Raw genomic sequence first — 18476 nt, 5'->3', positions numbered from 1 at the left:
CACTCACACAGATACACCTCTCCAATCCAATCAGTCCCTTGCCTCTGAATTTATTAGACCATAGTCAGACCACCACCTCTTGTGCCACATGAATCTGACTCCTTCTCCAGACTTGTGTGTGGCTTTGTTTTGGGTGGAGGACCCTGTTGTTTCAGATATCTATTCCATAAAGGACCTCAGTTGCTTTTTACATTTTATCCTGAATGAAAGGCAGCTGTGAGACCCAATAGGTCTACCCATAACAGGACCTTTTAGTTGTCTTTTTAAATAAGCAATGGAGCTTCTCAACAAGCATCAACTTCCTGTTCCATAAAAAGCGACAAAGAGTCCTGTGGCACCTTATAGACTAACAGACGTATTGGAGCATAAGCTTTCGTGAGTGAATACCCACTTCGTATCCACTCACGAAAGCTTATGCTCCAGTACATCTGTTAGTCTATAAGGTGCCACAGGACTCTTTGTCGCCTTTTTCAGACCAACTAACACGGCTACTCCTCTGATACTTGATTCCTGTTCCATGTGTACTGTGCTGGTGACATCACAACAGTTCTGGAGAAGGAGACAAGGTGAAGCTGTAGTTTTCTAGTATGGCACAATTCCTGTTTAATATTAAATACTTTGAGTATTAACTACCTTTGAGAACTGCACAGTACCATATTAATAAAATATCCTTTTTTATAATGCTGAGAGACATTCAGACTTTTCTTAACTGCATGGAAAACATGCCAAGAGTCTAAGGGCTGCACCTAAATCACCTAAAATGGAGCAAGTTTCCTGGCTGCCAGAATCAAGATGGTGCATTGCATGCAGGGTATTATAATCTCTGCAGGCCATACTTCCGTATTAAAAATGAGGGTGGCTACTGGTTGCATTGAGCTAAACTTGATTCCCCATCCCTCTCTTATCTTCGTGGGCAGATTCTAGCTCCGATTCTGTCCAACACCTGCACCATGCATGTGTAGCATTTTGCTGCTGTTGTTTTTCTTCCTAATATTGCAGAGCTCCTTTTAAATGCTTTGGGCCCATTTTACCCAGGCAAATGCTCAGGGGTTTCAGGTTGCCAGCCCACCCTCCTTACATGGCTGTGATAAAGCTGGTCAAGAATTTTAGAAATTTCACTGACAACTGGCAAGAATTTTCTGACTCTTTTTGACCAGCTGTAGCACATAGAGACATTGACACCCCAAAATCCTCAAGTGGGGCTGGCAGAGTTATGGAGATATACCTATCTCATAGAACTGGAAGGGACCCTAAAAGGTCATCAAATCCAGCCCCCTGCCTTCACTAGCAGGACCAAATACTGATTTTGCCCCAGATCCCTAAGTGGCCCCCTCAAGGATTGAACTCACAACCCTGGGTTTAGCAGGCCAATGCTCAAACCACTGAGCTATCCTTGTGGGTGTTGCCAGGCGGAAAGTCACTTAAAGTTCTGTCTGTGGCTCCCTAGAAGCCTGTCAATGAAGACTCCTTGAATATGTGCTTAATCAACTTATCTCTTGGTTTGCCTGGCCCTGCTCCCTCCTATGCTGCCAGTGCTCACTTTTTGGTCTGCATCTATTGTCTCCAGGTTCCTTGGAGGAGCAGGTGTTCCAGGGGGATTTTGCTGGTGAACCCCTGATCCTTTTGAACCGAACACTGTGGGGGGCCCACATCTTTTGCTCTATTGGCAGATCTGGCCCTAAAAGTATTATTAATTAGTACTTATAGCTCTTTTCATCTTAAGAATGATGTGCATCAGCTCGATGTAAGAGTGATACAGCAGACTTCTCGGTAAAGTTCTCCTTGAAAGTAAGGTAAATTCCACCCATGCAAATAGCAGCCTTGTCTATATAGGGTGTATGGAGGCTGGCCAGCAATGGCTGTAATTGGGTCAAATCCCTACTGTAGGCAAAGTCTGAGACACAAACAGGTTGAGACTTACCCAAAAGCTCACTGAGAGTCTGGGTTAGAACTTATGAATTTCTGTCTCCCAATCCTACGCTTAGTCTGTCTGGGCTTTATGCCACCTTGCCTCATATTCTTAAGATTGTCTGACACTTCCCATTAAAAGGTTTTGGTTGCTTTTAACTTTGCCAAGCTTTAAGCTTTCAGGGTGAAATTTGCTATGCCAGGTATCTGTTTCAGGCTGAACTTTGCTGGAAAATTACAGCAAAAACAATCCAGTCATTTCTAACAGCGTTTAACCCAGGTTAAAAACATTCTGGTGGCCTTTTCTTTGAGACACTCTAGTGCAGCCATGCTTTGGAGCAGGGACTTGATATTTGGCAGGGAGGTGACCTTTATGTCATGGATGTTCCTTTTGCCACCCCCATGAAAATCTGCTTAAATTTGGCTGAGTTATAAGCCTCTGAAAAATTGCAGTTCACAAGTACTCAGTAGAGACTTGTTAGACCTTTTCAGTTCTGTTTCCCAAAGATTTTATCCAGCTGAGAGCTGAGCAGGTCTTTCCCTGTAATTGCTGCTCCCTACCATTGCAGACAGCGCCAGGTTGGGCACCTGAATTGAGAGCAGGGAGTCTGTTTCTCCTGTCCTCTCAGTGTGCCCAAGGAGCATGTGGGGGGAAATTGCCTGTTTCAAATGCAGAGGGGACAAGAACCAGACCTAGCATCGAGGGGCAGGGACGAGGGGCAGGGAGAGTAGATTGGGACAAGAAGTCTGGGGTGCGGGAACTGGGATGGAAGCTGGTAAGGGATGAAAGAGGGAAACTGGGTAGGGGTTAGGAGACTGGGACTGGTTGGGCAAATTGACTAGGACTGGGAGCCAGGGAGGGAAACAAAGTGGCGGGGCCTGGGAGCGACACTGGGACTGGTTGAACAAAGAGACTGGGACTGGGAACCAGTGGGTCAAGGGGAAGAGACACAGATCTGATGAGAGGCCAGAAATCAGGAGAAGAACAGGGAGTTGCTGAGCAAAGAGAGAAGGAAATGGGTGGTGGGGGCGGAGAAGGGAAGAGGCTGAAACTGATATTTGATGAGGAGCCCAGGGAGGAAGACTGTGGGTTTGGTAAATGTGAGGTTGAGGGTCACTGGAGGCCGGTGGGGTGGGGAGGGGAGAGACAACTCAGATGAGGAACAGGGAGCAGAGACTGCCTGGGCAAGGAGATTGGGGACAAGGTGCTGGTAGAAGATAACTGGGAATGGTTGGTGTGATGGGGTGGGTCACAGAAACCCCCTTTCGGACTGCCACCTGATGTGCTGAGACTACCTCTGAGCCTGTATTCCTTGCCAGCTTGGGGGTTCAGTGCCCTGCCTGGTTCGAGCCAGACGCTATCCTGCTACAAACCCAGACCCAGGTCTGAACCACATCCCCCAAAAGCTGCAGGCTTAACTGAAAACAGCTTAAGAAGTGCTCCTGTCTCCAGCACCCAGATGCCCAGTTCCCAATGGGGTCCAAACCCCAAATAAATCCGTTTTATCACTTATACAGGGTAAACTCATAAATTGTTCGCCCTCTATAACACTGATAGAGAGATATGCACAGCTGTTTGCATCCCCCAGGTATTAATACATACTCTGGGTTAATTAATAAGTAAAAAGTGATTTTATTAAATACAAAAAGTAGGATTTAAGTGGTTCCAAGTAATAACAGACAGAACAAAGTGAATTACCAAGAAAAATAAAATAAAACATGCAAGTCTAAGTCTAGTACAGTAAGAAAACTGAATACAGATAAAATCTCACCCTCAGATATTTCAATAAGCTTCTATCACAGACTAGACGCCTTCCTAGTCTGGGCACAATCCTTTCCCTTGGTACAGCCCTTGTTTCAGCTTAGGTGGTAGCTAGGGAATTTCTCATGATTGCTGCCCGCTTTGTTCTGTTCCACCTCCTTATATAGCTTTGGCACAAGGCGGGAATCTTTTGTCTCTCTGGGTCCCCACCCCTCCTTCTAAATGGAAAAGCACTAGGTTTAAGATGGATTTCAGTACCAGGTGATATGGTCACATATCCTGTGAGACCCCAAGCCTTCATTCCTCCCAGCCTGACTCACAGGAAGGCCTGCAAGCAAACAGAACCATCCACAGTCAATTGTCCTGGTTGATGGGAGCCATCAAGATTCCAAACCACCATTAATGGCCAATACTTTGCGTAATTACAATAGGCCCTCAGAGTTATATTTCATATTTCTAGTTTCAGATACAAGAATGATACATACATACAAATAGGATGACCACACTCAGTAGATTATACCTTACAAGAGACCTTTTGCATGCAGCATATACCAGTTACATTATATTCACACTCATTAGCATATTTTCATAAAATCATATAGAGTGCAACGTCACAGTTGGGCAAGGAGACTGGGAGCAGGAGCAGGAGTCAGGATGGGAAAACTGGGGCCAGGATGAGGGGTGGGAAAGACAAGATTGGGCAGGGACAGATTAGAGGAGATGGAGCTGCAGGGGTCAGTGTTGGGCATCCTAGAGCACACTCCTCTGAAGAGCTTGAAATGGAATCCAAAATTCTGAGTCTCGCCATTCCTCCGCTGGCAGCTAATGTCTGTGAAATCCACAGGCAAAAAGTGTCCCATCCCCCTGTAGTGCTAGTTCACGTAGAAGATGGCAACCTACTACTTCTATCATTTACTCAGATAGCTCAAGTGGCAGAGGTCTGTGTGGTGGATCTAAAGGTTCCAAAGTTGTTGATGACCCAGTTGAGTGTCAGTATAATGCAACATGATGGAATTTCTGGTTTTTCAGTTTGCTTTTTTTAAGAGAGCTAAAAAATTATGCAGAAAATAAACCAAGTTAAAAGAACATTATTAAGGTTGCAAAGTCAATCATTTAGAAGTTTGGAAATGCCATAGTTAGTGTTCCTGGTGCAACCTAAATTTGATACGATCTTTAATTAGATGATCACATTTCTGCCATAGGACAATGGCCTCATTCTGTGCATATAGTGGACTTGCTCTGGGAATAAGTCAAAATTGTGTAGTAAAGGAGACTTGTCTGTCAGACCCCTGCTTCATTTATTGTGGAAGTTGGAAGGTGTGTAATGAATGAGATAGAAGGTTGTAGGAAGAGAAAAGATGATCTCATGGTTAAGGCAGTTGAATACTATTCTGGAGAATTAAATTCTAGCCCTGCCTCTGCCACAAAGTTCCTATGTGATGCTAGGCTAGTCATTGAAACCAGACTTTTCACAGGTAATCACTAATTGTGTGTTCCTCATTTTCTGAGTAGCTGATTTGAGGGAATGGTGTCTGGTTTACAGAATGGCTGAGCACTCACTGTTGCAACTTAAGTCAATGGGAGTTGTGCTTTGAACATATAAAAACACTATATAATGCTACATATGGTCCTAGGCATCTCAAATTGGAAACCCAAAATTAGTTGATACTTTTGACCTTAATCTCTCTCTACCTCAGTTCTCTAACTGTAAAATGGGGATCATGTCTCCTCAACTTACAAGGGTGTTGTGAAATAAATTAATGTTGGTAAATTATGCCAGTGATGTGTGCCCTGGAAAAGCCCATGAGGAAAGTAAGGATTGTGTCTTTGGAGCAGGGTTTGAATAGAGTGCAGTAAATAAAGCAGGGGGCCACACATTGAACAATTATGAGGGGGGGGAAATGAAAAGCTGCTGATTAGATGAGCCCTGTCCACTCTGTATACTGAATGAGACTGTCCTGTGGGGAAAATTGTGTATGAACATGTAATTAAAGATTGTGTCATAAAGCATGTGCACAGAGGGGCTACACTAAGGTTCACAGGCAACCTTAATTCAGGCATTTCCTAACTTTTGGGTGCTGGACTTTGCAACCTTAATAATGTTCTTTTAACATAGTTCTTGTGCGTGTAATTGTGATATAAACCTAACAAAACATAGCAGAAATGTAAACCATAAACACTTACTTTGAGAATAACTGTAATGAGGTTCTGAGATAAACCAACTAAAGGAAGAACATCCACATTACAGTAATTCTGGTTTGTCCTTAATTCACCACTTCTTGCTTGTACTGGAAAAATATGTGATCTTACCTACTGCGAGGACTTATGTACTCCCATGCAACACGGTGAATTAAGGGCAGTGACAGCCTTAGTGCTGAATTTCCTGGTCTTTGGGTTTTTGTCCATTATTTTTAACTTTTTTTAAAAGGTTGATTTAATATTATTAGATTTTATTACTCCTAACCTATATTTAGGAGATGATGCTGAGATGGAAGATAGGTCTCTAATAGCCTTACTTTACCAGTACACAACAGTAATATTAATCTTGGTTGCTCTGGAAAAATGCTGAAAGTTGCCTCGGCTCGGTCAGGAGTACTCTGGAAAAAACAGAATGACTTCACAGCTGAGAGATCTCATCACTCCCCAGTGCATAGATGAAACTGCTAAAATGCTCGTGGGAGCTGTATGCACCCCAAGCTGCCCAATCCTTCACTGTGGTAGTCAACGGGAGTTTTTCCATTAACTTGAATATAAGATCAAGCCTATATTGAGTAGTGAATAGAACCTCAATGGGTGGAGTACTAGTTTCTCAATGTATGGCCTATTATCCAGCCTAATACCCTAGGAGCCAAATTCATGCCCTTAAATACCCCTTGATTGTATTTCATCTTTGTTGCTTATAAAAAATACTGCAATAACTGTCCTTTACAATCATACAGATCACCTTTTAAATCCTATGGGCCGAGATATAGTTGGCCAACGGAGTTTGGGTTGTTTTGGGATCTGATTGGTGATTAGACAGTGGAAATTTGGGTAAAATACCAGAAATAAGTGAAAAACTTAACCTCATCCTCATCAACTTTTTTTCATCTTTAATAAGGATCTTCATAAAACTTCCATTTGTTTTTGCTTTTCCAGTTTCCCCAGAGTTAAAGCTGCTTTGCGGAGCTGACATTCTGAAGACATTTAGTACACCTAATCTCTGGAAGGAGGAACATATTAAAGAAATAGTAGAAAAGTTTGGTTTGGTGTGTATTAGCCGTGCTGGCTCTGACCCTGTTCAGTACATCAGTGAATCAGAACTTCTGACTCAATTCCAGCACAATATTCACCTGGTCACAGAACAGATTCAGAATGAAATCAGTGCCACGCATATACGACATGCTTTATGCAAAGGACTAAGTGTGAAGTATCTCATTCCAGATTCTGTCATTTCCTATATTAAGCACTATAATATCTACACAGAAGAGAGTGAGGGAAAAATAAAGGGGATTTAACTTCAGCCTATGAAAGTACACAACACAACGATAAACACACTAAATGATTGATGTCGGTATTCCACCAAATGGGGAGAACACAGTGGCATTCATTTTTGGAAAATCCCTGCAAAAAGCACAATCTTTGTGTATGGAGGAAAGTGAAGTAGGTTGTAGGGAGCTGCAACTAGCTATATTTCTGAAAGTTTGTAGAATAATTCAGAAAAGGTTTTATATTACTACTGAATTCATGCTTTTCTAAGCTGTTATGTGCAAAGGGCTATCGGTTTTAAGATCTCCACTAAGAGTTAATTTACATTACATTTCTTCTGTTTTTAATACAAATATTAAAATCTTTAGTAATTGTTGAGGGATTCTTGTCGTGACTTAAATGATCTCAATGGCTGTAGTTAGTGCTTTCCTATATTATAATCCTCTAATACCAGGAACTGTTTCAGTTTGAATGTGTCTTGGCCATTTGCAGGCAGTGAGAATAAAATTGTCATATTTCTTTCTCAGGAATATTTTCAATAAACTGGTAAAATGTACATAGTTGTTGCCACATTTCTACTTTATAGGATCCTGAAAGAAAAATGATTTCACTGTATCACTTAATACCGTTCAATTTTGTGTGTGTATATATGTTGGCAGATCAGAAATAAAGCCCTGATTCAGGAAAGCACTTACGCATGTGCTTAAATCCCATTAATTTCAATCCAGCTCATAATGAGACGTTTAAAGGGGGTTCTTTGCTTTCCTCCTGAGTCCAGTATATGCTAGTCCAGTCCCCTGGCATAATTTAGAGCAGCTGGCTGTCAAAAGCCTGAAGCTATTGATATGGCAGCCCAGCTATAAGGGAGCCCCAGCCATGCCCCCTATGTCAACATCAAGAAGAGGGAGCAGCACTGGAGATTCTACACTCTCTTTCCTTGCATTCAGGTGAGAATATCTAAACAACCCACTTGATTCTACTGTTCTTGTTCCCTTTCCTTCTGCAAGAATAGCCCCTAGAGATGTCTCAGCACTTCTGAAGCCTAGTAGTGCCAGCCAAAGTTTTGAAAGATTTTGTTAATTATTTATGGGAAGTGGTGAAATTTATCTACCGCTTTCCCTCAAGTAATCTCTGAGTTTTCCCAACTCAGCAGTCTGTGGATGTCCTGTATAAAATCATACAAATTCAATACAATGATTGTTCACACTGTATGCTCTTTTGGTGTCATGGGATTCATTTCAACAATGAGATTGTGTTTTGCATTGGCTTTCATAGCACACACATGCTGCATTCTACTTTGTGTATAATGCTTAGAAGTTTGCAATAAAAGAGGATATTTTCCAAAAATCTGTTTCCTCTGTGCCTGATATGGGAAGGCCTAATTCATCTGTGTCCCCTGGATTACTGGACAGCTCATAGTTGAGAAAATACTTTTAAGGAAAAAGAATAAAAGAAACAACAAATGCAGCATTAACTGGTGATGTGATATCAGATACTGTTGGTTATAAAATGTGTTTGGATAGTCAGGTGGCAATATATATTTTGAATGGTAGCAACATTTTGTTTGCCAGACATAATTACATAACTCATATAGTAGCTAGATCAGGGTGGGCAAAATACGGCCCACGGGCCGAATCTGGCCCACCAGCCATTTTAATCTGGCCCTCGAGCTCCCGCTGAGGAGTGGGGTCTGGGGCTTGCCCTGCTCCGGCACTCCAGCCAGGAAGCAGGGTTGGGGGCCACTCCACGTGGCTCCTGGAAGCAGTGGCGTGGCCCCCCTCCGGCTCCTATGTGTAGGGGCAGCCAGGGGCCTCTGCTCCACACGCTACCCCCGCCCCAAGCGGTGCCCCCGCAGCTCACATTGGCCAGGAACTACAGCCAATGGGAGCTGCAGGGGCGGTGCCTATGGACGGGGCAGCGTAGAAGCCGGAGAAGGGACATGCCGCTGTTTCCGGAAGCCGCTTGAGGTAAGCACCACCCGGAGTCTGTACCCCTGAGGCTCTCCCCACGCCCCAACCGCCTGCCTCAGCCCTGATCCCCCTCCCACCCTCTGAACCCCTTGATCCCAGCCCAGAGCACCCTCCTGCACCCGAAATCCCTTATCTCCAGCCCCACCCAGAGCCCACACCCTCAGTCGGAGCTCTCACCCCCCCCCTCCGCACCCCACTCCCCTGCCCCAGCCAGGAGCCCCCTCCTGTACCCCTGCTTTCTGGCCCCACCCAGGAACCCGCACCCTCCACCAGAGCCCTCACCCCCTCCCGCACCCCAAGCCCAATTTCGTGAGCATTCATAGCCCACCATACAATTTCTATACCCAGATGTGACCCTCGGGCCAAAAATTTTGCCCACCCCTGAGCTAGATACTATGTTGATGGGCATCTTGTTTACTACTAATAAGAAAGTCTGATGTAATTTGAAAGGGATATGGTTTTTACCTAAAACAGTGGGTTATTGCTTAGTATAACTGTGCAACTTGAACTGTAGTGTTTCTATAATGAATAATGCAGTGAAAGTAGTTAAAGTGCCTACTGAGTAGCTGTTCCTTAAATGTCACAATGGACCTGGTAAACCATTCGAATGCATTGCTCCATGTGCTGGGCTAACATCTTACAGATCCTGTCAAATTCAACTTTGCTGTAGAAGACATGACAAAAGAAAGGGAGGGAGGGATTGTGTAAGCTGCACTGCCTCAAGAATGGACTCTGGAGCACTGTGGCTTTGGCTGTGTTTCAGTGCATCTTAAGCATGGGGTAGGTAGTCACGGGGTAATTTAACCTTTAATAGTGCAACCACATCGCTATTTTGTTGTATCCCGTATCAGCGCTGGTGGTGTATCCTGTGAGAAGCATTACAGTTATCTGGGCACATATTGCAAGATTCAAACAATGTACTGTGCCAATCTATGCTCACATTGGCAGGTGTTGTGGGACAACTTGTCTGCCCTCTCTGGTGACTGCATGCTGATACATGGGCTTGTTAGTGGCCATTTTTCTCCTGTATCAGACACCAGACATGTGAAGATGAAGAAACTGCAAGTAGGACACTGAGCGGGAGCTGAGCAGAGTGATAGTCCACTTCCAGTCACAAGGCTATTTGGAAGGTACTGGAGAATCATCATGTCTTGATTGTTGTGACTGTCCTTGGCTGCACATTTTCACTGTACTTCCCTCAGTAGCAATACGTTACCTCTGGATCTGCCCCATAGCTCAGGGAGTGGTCGCTACTATATGATGTAGCACTGATAGAGACGTGTAGCTGTTTAATTTCCATATTTACATCATCTGAAATGACAAGGTTATAAATTAAAATGACCTTTGGGTGTTGACATGCATTTTATACTTACAATAAAGCTTGGTATGTACTATGGAGATCTATCTGGATATGTCATTTAGCTCTTCGTTAGTTCAGCTCTTTGTAGCAGGATACCCTTTGCAATATGAGTCAAGATAAAGGGTCAAGGAAGACATTTGCTATGTTATTTGCATCTGATTTCAGATGCAGTTTTCCCATTCCAAAATCATATTGACTACGCTCCCTTTGTCTCTGTTGCAAGATTGGAGCTGGAGCATACATGTCACCCTGTTGCATCAGGATGTTATGCACAATTATTACATTGTATTTACTCCACATACATCTTTTCTGAAGATCCAAGAGGATATTCATCTGTTATCAGTGAACTTCCAATGCCTGAGGGATCAAGAATGATGTTAGCCTGGTTGCCCTGCCCACTGTTGCATTAGGAACATACGAATATAGTATTTGCAATACTGCGTCATGTCACTTTGGTACAGCAAGTCTGTTTGAAATGTCAAGCAGCTACTTTTACATGATGCTTTCCAGGTGACATTCCATCTTCCCCTTGTAACCCACTGAGCTTATCATGCAATGCTGTATATGCAGGGAAAACATTTCTTACTGGTGGTGATTTAGCTTCTGTCCAAAAGCATGAGATCTGATTATCTGTATTTCAGCTTGCACAACTACAACTGGTATACTTGGTCATCAAATTCTCTAGCCCCTTTTAAAATCTAGCTATGCTGTTTAACTTTATGAACTCTTGCATTAGTGGATGCCACAGGCAGGTTACAGCTTGTGTGAAGTGTTTTATTTGCTTTTAAATTGACAGCCATGACCTGTCCCTAAGTGTAGGAAGATTCTACAATCTCAGGCTTCTTCCTTCAAGCAATGATATATTATTGTTTGAATAATCTGGTACTGTAGCACTAACTTTTCAGTTGCTCACTTCAGCTGTATTTAATGTCTCCTGAAATGCTTCTTGTTCCAGTGTCTGAACATGGTTTGCCTTAACTAACAGCATGCTCTGATTAATAAAGACATGCAGCACTGATGAAGACATAAGATAACTGGAATTGGCCATTACTCCCTAATAATAACCTCTGCTGAATAATGACTGGCTTTTCCTGAGCCATCAATTCACCAACCAGTCAATATCTGGCATCACCCCTCGCTTGAAGATGACTGTATAATCATGGCTTATTACTAAACTCTAAAACAGGACACACAATTACTTTCACTGGTAGAGTTTGTGTGATCCTCTTCTGAGGGGAAGAGATAAAAAACACTGAAAATATTCTCAAATACTCCAAAGAAACAGGATTTCAGTTATCTGCAGAAGCCACCCAATGTGTCCACTATACCCAGTCACCTATTGTAACGTCCATCCACATGCCTAAACCAGCCATCTTATTTTCTAAGCAGCATAAAAGGGGAGGAGTAATGTGGATAAAATGGATACTCAGATAATTAGTGGCCTTACAGCCATTGTATGGAAGGTGAAAGTTCCATTCCATTTAAATGAAGCCATCCTGCTGTCATTATAAATCTAAAAGGTTCAGCTTTGTGGAAGGATTTAATGGTAACCCTTCAGCGGTAATCGGATTAGAGAGACTCGTATAACTGCATGGTCTGAAGAACAGATAAAAGAAACCAGAGTTCAAACTCACCACAGAGGACAGACATTGAGCTGTGTGGTACAGAATCAACTCGCTGTTCTGAGGCTTTGGTTTTGGCGATCATATACCCCAGAAATGCCTGCAAATTTCAATGGTTACTGGAAAATGCTTAGCAATGACAATTTTGAGGAGTATCTGAAAGCACTGGGTAAGATTCCTTTCATGTTTCTTTAGCAAATAATCAATAAAATGCCACCTATCTTAGTCTTGGCTTGGATTTGATTTCTTTTGGGATAGTCACAGCCACGATTTTCATGCATTCTTAAAAAATGCTTTCTTCAAAAAATATGATTACTTTCTTATGCAAAATTTTGTTTGATTTGCTTTAAACGACCTGTTTGCTTTTTACCTTACTACCACTAATCTATGCAGAGATTCAACTACAGAACTTTAAAGGGCAAGCAAAATTTATTCTCTGAACATTTTAAAAAAAAAATTCAAGAGAGGAGAAAGTGAGTGTATGTAGGTGGAAAGAAAACAAAATGTGCTTGATGTAAAAGTTTGTGTGTATGCAGTTGGCAGGGAGGCACGTAAAATGCTTATTTCTATAGAAGTAGCATTTTTAAGTAATCAGAATGAATTTGTGTCAAATATCTCAGTAGGAATTAGTAATGTCATGTTTCCTTTCATCTGTTTGTTTAGAAACACACGTTTGTTGTGGTAACAAATGTAAAGGGTACAAGGTTTTTTCCAAGTAAGCAAATTAATTCACGTGTAATGAACTTTAGTAAAACAGCCAGGGAACTATTTATTTGTGTTTTGGTCCATCCCAATCCTCTCAAGTTGTACAAGTCTTGTATTGTTGTAGATTTGTGGCTTTACTGCAGATCTTTTTTTTCCGTTTTGTTTTCAGATGTAAACATTGCTGTGAGAAAAATTGCCAACTTACTAAAACCTGACAAAGAAATCATTCAGAATGGAGATCATATGATCATTAAAACGCTAAGCACTTTTAGAAACTACATAATGGAATTTAATGTAGGAAAAGAGTTTGAGGAGGATTTAGCAGGGGTGGATGATCGCAAATGCATGGTAAGAATTAGAACTGTTACTATTGCATGACAAAAAAGATTAGAAATAATTAGTAATAATCCTAGGTCTTGCAGCGGGATGCAGAGGCAAGACATTTTCATGTGGTTGTTCTTAGAATTTTTATTTTTGTATTTGACAGCTTCATTTAGACAGGGCTGCAAACTGTTTTTAGCTTGTCTTTACAGTAAAGAAATGTTAATGTTAAACTTGAATGTGAAGCTATTTATTTTATTAAAGAACAGGCACTAGGTTTAAATTGTCTCCAGTATAAAGTAATTGTAGAGTGATATCACTGCTCTACAGCCAAAATGCTTCTGAAATAAATGTAGTCAAACTTTACTAATTCTGGGTCACTGAGAACGAAAATGATGCTTAAAATTGTTGATTGGCTCTAGTTTTCAAGATATGCTATTGGGTCAGTATATACGACCCTTGACTTGGGAATGGCGGAGGATAAGTGAGTTATCAAGGGAAGGGATCTCAATTTAAACCAGAAATGACTAAAATACATCTTTGACTGGATCTATGAATAAATCTATGACTGGGTTTGGACAGTACTTGCTTTTTAGGCAAAACAATGTATGATGCAATCTGAAGCTGGTATTGCGTCATACATGATATGACTTGCATCATGTTATTCCTAGAAGTCATGGATGATGCAATCATAACGAAGCTTACATCACTCTGCTGAACAAATTGCCCTATATCAGCTCTAGAAATCAGACAGTGTCGTGCTCTCTTATTTCTCAGTGTTTGATTTTTGCAAAGGGACACATTTCTGTTTAGCCAAAGTGAGCAGAGATGCCTTGTACTTGTGTGAACAGTGCAGATAACTTCTGCTATGTTTGTGGTGAAGTGACTTTTGCATCACAAAAGCGCAGTATAACCACTATGGTTAAGAAAGCCTATCACCTTTATTTTGGCTGCAAAATTGGAGATCAGGACAAGAGGTGGGCCCCACACATATGCTGCAACACTTGTGCAACAAATCTTCGCCAGTGGTTGAACAGGAAAAGGAAATCTATGCCTTTTGCAGTGCCAATGATTTGGAGAGAGCCAACAGATCATACCAGCAATTGTTACTTCTGCATGGTGCCTCCAGTTGGGAAAGGTGTGTCAAAGAAGAAAAAGTGGACTGTGCATTATCCAAACATTCCATCAGCTATACGCCCAGTACCCCATGGAGAAGGACTGCCGGTTCCTGATGCACCAGAATCATTCTCACTTGAGTCAGATGAGGAAGAGGAAGAGGATGAAACTTCTGGTCCTGAACCATCAATGTCACAGGACCCACATTTTCTCCCATCCTCCTCCTCTGAACCACACCTCATAACACAAGGTGAACTGAATGACCTTGTCAGGGATTTGGAACTACCCAAGAGTAAGGCAGAGCTGTTGGGCTCCAGACTACAGCAGTGGAATCTCCTGGCAGGTGATGTTAGGGTTTCCATGTTCCGTGACCGTCAAAAGGATCTTGTCCCATTCTTCTTCATGGAAGGTGATCTTGTAGCCTGCAACAACATCGATGGTGTGATGGCAGCCCTCAACATCGTTCACGATCCAGATGAGTGGAGACTGTTCATTGATTCATCGAAGACGAGTCTTAAAGCTGTTTTACTGCATAATGGCAATGTTTTGCCATCAATTCCGGTTGGTCATGCAGTCCATATGAAGGAAACCTATGACAACATGAAACAACTTTTGAGGTGCATAAACTATGACCAACATCAGTGGCAGCTTTGTGGCGATTTGAAGTTTGTTGCTCTCTTGCTTGGTCTGCAGACTGGATACACAAAGTACTGCTGTTTTCTCTGCGAATGGGATAGTCGTGCAAGAGATTCCCACTACATCAAGAAAGATTGGCCACTCCGACAGTCATTGGAGCCTGGGAGGAAAAGTGTTCAGCATCCACCACTTGTTGAATCAAGGAAGATTTTGTTACCACCCTTACACATCAAGCTGGGTCTGATGAAGAACTTTGTCAAGGCCATTGACAAAACACAAGCAGCTTTCAAGTACCTCCATGGAAAATTTCCAAGGTTAAGTGAAGCTAAGATAAAGGAAGGTGTCTTTGTTGGTCCTCAGATTCTTCGAGATGATGCATTTGACCATGCACTGTGTGGCAAGGAAAAGACGGCATGGAAAGCCTTCCAGTTAGTGGCAATAAATTTTCTCGGAAACAACAAGGCAGACAACTACAGGTTGTTGGTGGAAAACCTCCTCAAGGCATACAAAAGCCTTGGTTGCAACCTGTCACTAAAGATACATTTTTTGCACTCTCATCTAGATTTTTTTCCACCGAACTGCGGAGCAGTGAGCGACGAGCACGGCGAGCGATTTCACCAGGACATTGCAACAATGGAGAAACGCTATCAGGGCAAATGGAGCCCATCAATGCTTGCAGACTATTGCTGGACAGTGACAAGAGATGCTCCATTTAATGAATACAAGAGACAAGCCAAGAAGCACCGAGTAGACACTGAATAGGACTAAACTATGTACAGAATAGTTTTTTGCCTTTTGTTTCATAATAAATTTTATTTATATAACCCTTTTGCTGATTTTTAAAGTGTTACATAAACAGGACAGGTGAAATATTATCATGTAAAGCAACCATAAACATGAAAAGACCTAGGTTTACAATTTATGATTAAAACTCTACTATCTACACACTATACATAGACATAAAATGTAAAAACTTAAATATCTTAGAAACAGTAGCCAATCAGTTGTTTTAATTGTCATATTTGAATTCAGCACATCAAAATACATAATAAATAGCACATTTTATCTCTGAAGCAGACGACTTCTCAAAAATTGTAGACCAGTGTATTTGCTATTCAAAAAGTCATTTACAACCAAATTCTGCCACCCTTATATTGAGTAATGCTTCACCACAGAAGCAATCCTGTTGATTTCAGTGGGGGTAATTTACTACTTAATATGAGCAAGGGTGACAGGACGGAGGCCCCTAATGTTTAGGAACTGGTGCCTTTCCCCTCTCTCTCTTTCTCTCTCTTCCCCCCCCCCCTTTCCCCACTTCTGTGGTGTTGATAAGTTGCATAGTCAATTGCTTGACCACACTCTGGTTTGTTATGAAATATATTCAAGAGGCCATAACCAATGCCAGTCAGGTTTATTGCTCTAGGCCAATAATAATATAGTACAGGGAAAAGGTTCTATATGGATGATGCCATTTTCCAGGAAGCTGTCTCATGGAGCATTGTTACATTCACCTTGCACAGAAGGTGTGCTCCCGAAGTTACACCCCTAAAGCCATCTTTTTATCCCCTACCTGTTTACCAGTAAAAGGTACTGTGTATGTCATCTGAAACTAGATTTAACTGATCAGCTTTCTACCTTATTTTTCTGGTAGCATGATGTACCCCTTATTTTTGTTCTGAACACACACGTTTGAGGTACTAAAGAACGTGAAGACACCTCCTAGGTTTGTCCTAGGGTAGTTAGCTTGTGAGGGGAACTCCCATTCTGTTGCTATAATACAATAATCACATGTCCTGATCCTGACAGCTTTCCTATCTACTTAAGCCATAGCTTACTTCAGCTATGCAAAGTGTTATGGAATACTTAGCATAAGTGAACAGGAATATAATAAAGATATAGGCCAATTTAGACTATTTAACTGCTATATTTATGCTTGGTAATATTTGTGCTTAATATATATGGTGTGGATAATACATGTCATCAATATAATATATATGTAAGTAGCCAGCATATATTGGTCAACAATGAAGAGTTTCACTACACTACAGACAGCAGGCTTAACACATCCATTTAACAAGACAAAACCAGAGCAAATCTTACAGCAGGTAAGTGGCTCCAAGAGCTCTCCCTTGTGAGCTTTTACAAAATATTGTCTCTGGCAAGAGGTATCTCATGACCAATAATACCAATTAACAGAAAAGGCTCAAGAATATCAAGCTACTTAGCTGAGTCAGAGACTGGATGTTATCTCTCCCATTAGTCCGAGGTCATGACATCTCTGCAATCTCCCAAAGCGCAGGAATTGCTGACGAGCTAAAGAAAATTATTTTACCAGCCGTTGTAACAGGGAAACAAAGCAGAAATGAAATAATAGGCTCCCATTCTTAAAAAAAAAATACTGGCCATCTCTATGACTGATCAATATTCTTTTCTGATATCAGGATGTAGACGTTTACTTTTGATCCAGCAACGGCAGGAAAAGGAAAGTTTATGAGATCCGGTGAAAGGGAATGGCTAGATGTGTGGCAAGCCACTGCATGGGCTAAACCAGGAGTAGGCAACCTATGGCACGGGTGCCGAAAGCGGCACTTGAGCTGATTTTCGGTGGCACTCACACTGCCTGGGTCCTGGCCGCCGGTCCAGGGGGCTCTGCATTTTAATTTAATTTTAAATGAAGCTTCTTAAACATTTAAAAAACCATATTTACTTTACATACAACAATAGTTTAGTTATATATTATAGACTTATAGAAAGAGACCTTCTAAAAACATTAAAATGTATTACTGGCACGTGAAACCTTAAATTAGAGTGAATAAATGAAGACTTGGCATCCCACTTCTGAAAGGTTGCCGACCCCTGGGCTAAACCTTCAGTATTCTTTGCTTCAGAACCCAGACACCAGGGGGGGGGAAGGGCATTTTTTCCTCCTTCCCTCTTCTTTCTCCCCCCAAAAAGGTGGTATAGTGTAGTACAGCATTTCTAGTTACTGGCAGCTCCTTAAATCAGGGCATAGAAACTCAATAGAGAGGTATACAACTATTTAAGCTTTATTGACCATGTGTAGTTTGTATGAGTCACACAATACTGACTGAATTCCCAAAGACTTGTCCCAGAATTCACTGGGCTTGCTGTAATACCTGGGATGGATTACCTGGGTGGCATCATCTGCTGCAATTGTTCCAATGTTCCCGTCAGGAATCTGGGGGTACGTACCTGGGATATGATACTTTCACCAAATCCGTGATCTTACATCTTGGCCACCAATACTGTAAACAATCTATAACTGCAGCTCTGCAACTAAATACGTTAGTAATGTTAGCCTCATTATATCTGCCATAAATGCCCTGGGTAATAGTGTAGTTTATAGTTTAGTGCTTCCTATGGAATTATAAATGGATTATTTTTTTAAGAATGAGATCCCAGCTCTCCTACATCATAGGAGAGTTGCACACTGGAACTGTCTCAGCTTGTTTTGCTCTCCAGGCCCTGAGAACAATATGCAATGTGGTGCCAACAGCCTTTGAGTGACTAATCACTAGTCTCTGGGCCAGATAGTTTCTGACCCTGGCACAAATGAAGGACGGTACAAGAAGCACAGAGACTGTTCC

At 41.9% G+C, this 18476-nt stretch overlaps 2 protein-coding genes across 2 annotated transcripts in view; both read left to right on the top strand.

Annotated features, from left to right (window-relative positions):
* NMNAT3 (nicotinamide nucleotide adenylyltransferase 3) overlaps window positions 1-7167 on the top strand; it is a 66962-nt gene extending 59795 nt beyond the window's left edge. The window contains exons 4-5 of the mRNA XM_065411165.1: window positions 4595-4659; window positions 6809-7167. Coding sequence (XP_065267237.1) covers window positions 4595-4659; window positions 6809-7167 — 424 coding nt within the window. The remainder of the gene's footprint in view (window positions 1-4594; window positions 4660-6808) is intronic.
* Window positions 7168-12186: 5019 nt separating this feature from the next.
* The window catches only part of RBP1 (retinol binding protein 1), a 28981-nt gene continuing 22691 nt past the window's right edge, over window positions 12187-18476 (top strand). Inside the window, exons 1-2 of the mRNA XM_065411088.1 lie at window positions 12187-12259; window positions 12965-13143. Of these exons, the coding sequence (XP_065267160.1) occupies window positions 12187-12259; window positions 12965-13143 (252 nt within the window). The remainder of the gene's footprint in view (window positions 12260-12964; window positions 13144-18476) is intronic.

The sequence above is a fragment of the Emys orbicularis genome, chromosome 9, assembly GCF_028017835.1.
Source record: "Emys orbicularis isolate rEmyOrb1 chromosome 9, rEmyOrb1.hap1, whole genome shotgun sequence".
NCBI classification, from domain to species: Eukaryota; Metazoa; Chordata; order Testudines; family Emydidae; genus Emys; species Emys orbicularis.
This window is presented reverse-complemented; position numbering and strand designations above follow the sequence as displayed.